Raw genomic sequence first — 2,110 nt, 5'->3', positions numbered from 1 at the left:
GCCACTGCACTCCAGTCTGGGCAACAGAGTGAGACTCCAACTCAAAAAAAAAAAAACCCCCAAAAAAATCTTCTCAACAAATTATACTATGAAGTGTGTGTGTACGCCATTGTAATCACTCTTTTATAAGTGAGAAAAATGAACATAGGTGAAATAGCTAGAGTGTTGCAGTTAATAAGGATAGAGGTGGAATTCAAACTTAGGCAGTTATTGCTACCTTTTTGAAAAAAAAGATATATGTGAGCTTGTTTTGATAATGTGATTCTGTTCATAGAATTTTCACCTTTACATCAATTTAGAATACTTTTAGTTACTCCTCTTATTAGCTGATGTCTCTTGGGTTTGTTTGCCCCCTTACTTCCCTCCTAATGTGTGTATGGAGAAAAATAAGGACATTTTGTCGTAAAGTCTTAACTCTCAGTTAGTGACCAGGATTTCATTTTTAGTTGTCCTCTCTTGAGAATTCAGACATTCTTTCCTCTCTCCCCCACCCATGTTTAATGTTATGTATCTTAAGTTGTTTGCATTTCATCATAGATAAATTTTCCTAAGGAAATGCCATATTTCTTACTCTGTGATAGAGCTTATACATGTGAGACAAATAATTTGGTAAAAGTGTTTGTTTTCCTTAGTTGCAGAACTTGAAGTGAAAACCAGAGAAAAATTAGAAGCTGCCAAGAAAAAAACAAGCTTTGAAATTGCAGAACTTAAGGAGAGATTAAAAGCAAGTCGTGAAACTATAAATTGTTTAAAAAATGAAATCAGGAAACTTGAAGAAGATGATCAGACGAAAGACATATAAACAGCTCTGAAGAGAACTTGGTAGTAAGCTAAATAAGGTGGTCTTTAATGGAGAAACGGACTTTTAATGCAACTACTGTGGGTTTCTTAGAGGAGCTGCATGTGCTTTTGTAGACCATGGATTTCTCATTGATACTGTAGAGCAGTCTTTGATGGAAAATAGTTGTGTGTAAGAATGGATGCTGGGCAGGCATTCACCAACCCATCTTAGGGAAATTCTACAATGTAAAGCACAATTTTAAAAAACTTTTATTGCAGTATATGTATAGCTTATTATTATCCTTTTGACAGGCATCAAAATGTCATAAAGTATAGCTTGTACAAATTTTATACTTCTCTAGTAGTAAGAATTAGTGATACAATTAATGTGTATATTTAATTTCTTCAAGTTCTTATCTGCCTTCATTCTACCTCTTTTGGATATAATGTACCCAGAAAGTATTCAGTAAATGGAGCTGACAGGTCCTGTTTCTGCCTCTTGATATGTTTCTTTTTCTTTAAAGACTTTCTGGAACTCTCGCAGTACAATTAACTTATCTCCATAGTATGGTGACTTCACATCTCTTATGGGCACTCACTAGCATACAGAAGCTCTGATGACAGAAATCATATTTAGGTTTTGTCCTGCCTGTCACAGTGTCATTCTTCTTCACATACAAAGAGATTAAAGTCCTTCATGCATGATCCAGAGCCACATGGGACACAGTTGTGTGTCAGCTCTATGGTGCATGATCCCCACTGCTCCTAGACCTCTCCCATTCACAACCACGCGGGGAGGCCTCTGCTAGGACTCATCTACTTTGATCATTCAGTAATACTTAGTATTTATTTATTTATTTATTTATTGAGTTAGAGTCTTGCTCTGTTGCCCAGGTTGGAGTGCAGTGGCATATTCACATCCACCCCAGCCTTGACCTGCTGGGCTCAGGTGATCCTTCTGCCTCAGCCTTCCTAGTAGCTGGAACCACAGGTGTGTACCATCATGCCTGGCTTATTTTTTGTTTTATTGTAGAGGTGATGTCTTGCCATGTTGCCCAGGCTGATCTCGGACCTGTGGGCTCAGGCAATCCTCTTGCCTTAGCCTTCCAAAGTGCTGGGAATAATCCTTAATCTTTAAAGGTATGTTGACTGAACCTTCTTGGCCACCTGGGGACAAAAACAGGAACAGATTTTACAAAGCATGTAATGTTAACAAGTTACACAACTAAAAAGTGGCAATCATGCTTATGCCTAATGCAGGGATTTTATATTCTCTGTATACAGAGTCATAACGAGCCACTCTGGGCACTTTGTTTATGTCAGAGTCTCA

The 2,110-nt window shown here is 37.8% G+C and overlaps 1 protein-coding gene across 2 annotated transcripts in view; it reads left to right on the top strand.

Annotated features, from left to right (window-relative positions):
- Nucleotides 1-1,340, top strand: part of YEATS4 (YEATS domain containing 4) — a 23,558-nt gene extending 22,218 nt beyond the window's left edge. For both annotated transcript variants that reach the window (XM_008066626.2, XM_021716861.1), the window contains one exon: nucleotides 633-1,340. In XM_008066626.2, the coding sequence (XP_008064817.1) occupies nucleotides 633-802 (170 nt within the window). In that variant the 3' untranslated portion in view covers nucleotides 803-1,340. The remainder of the gene's footprint in view (nucleotides 1-632) is intronic.
- Nucleotides 1,341-2,110: the final 770 nt, after the last annotated feature.

The sequence above is a fragment of the Carlito syrichta genome, unplaced genomic scaffold, assembly GCF_000164805.1.
Source record: "Carlito syrichta isolate Samal-C Ts95f unplaced genomic scaffold, Tarsius_syrichta-2.0.1 Scaffold309041, whole genome shotgun sequence".
NCBI classification, from domain to species: Eukaryota; Metazoa; Chordata; class Mammalia; order Primates; family Tarsiidae; genus Carlito; species Carlito syrichta.
Note: the sequence above shows the minus strand (reverse complement) of the source record. Positions and strands in the feature narration are given on the sequence as shown.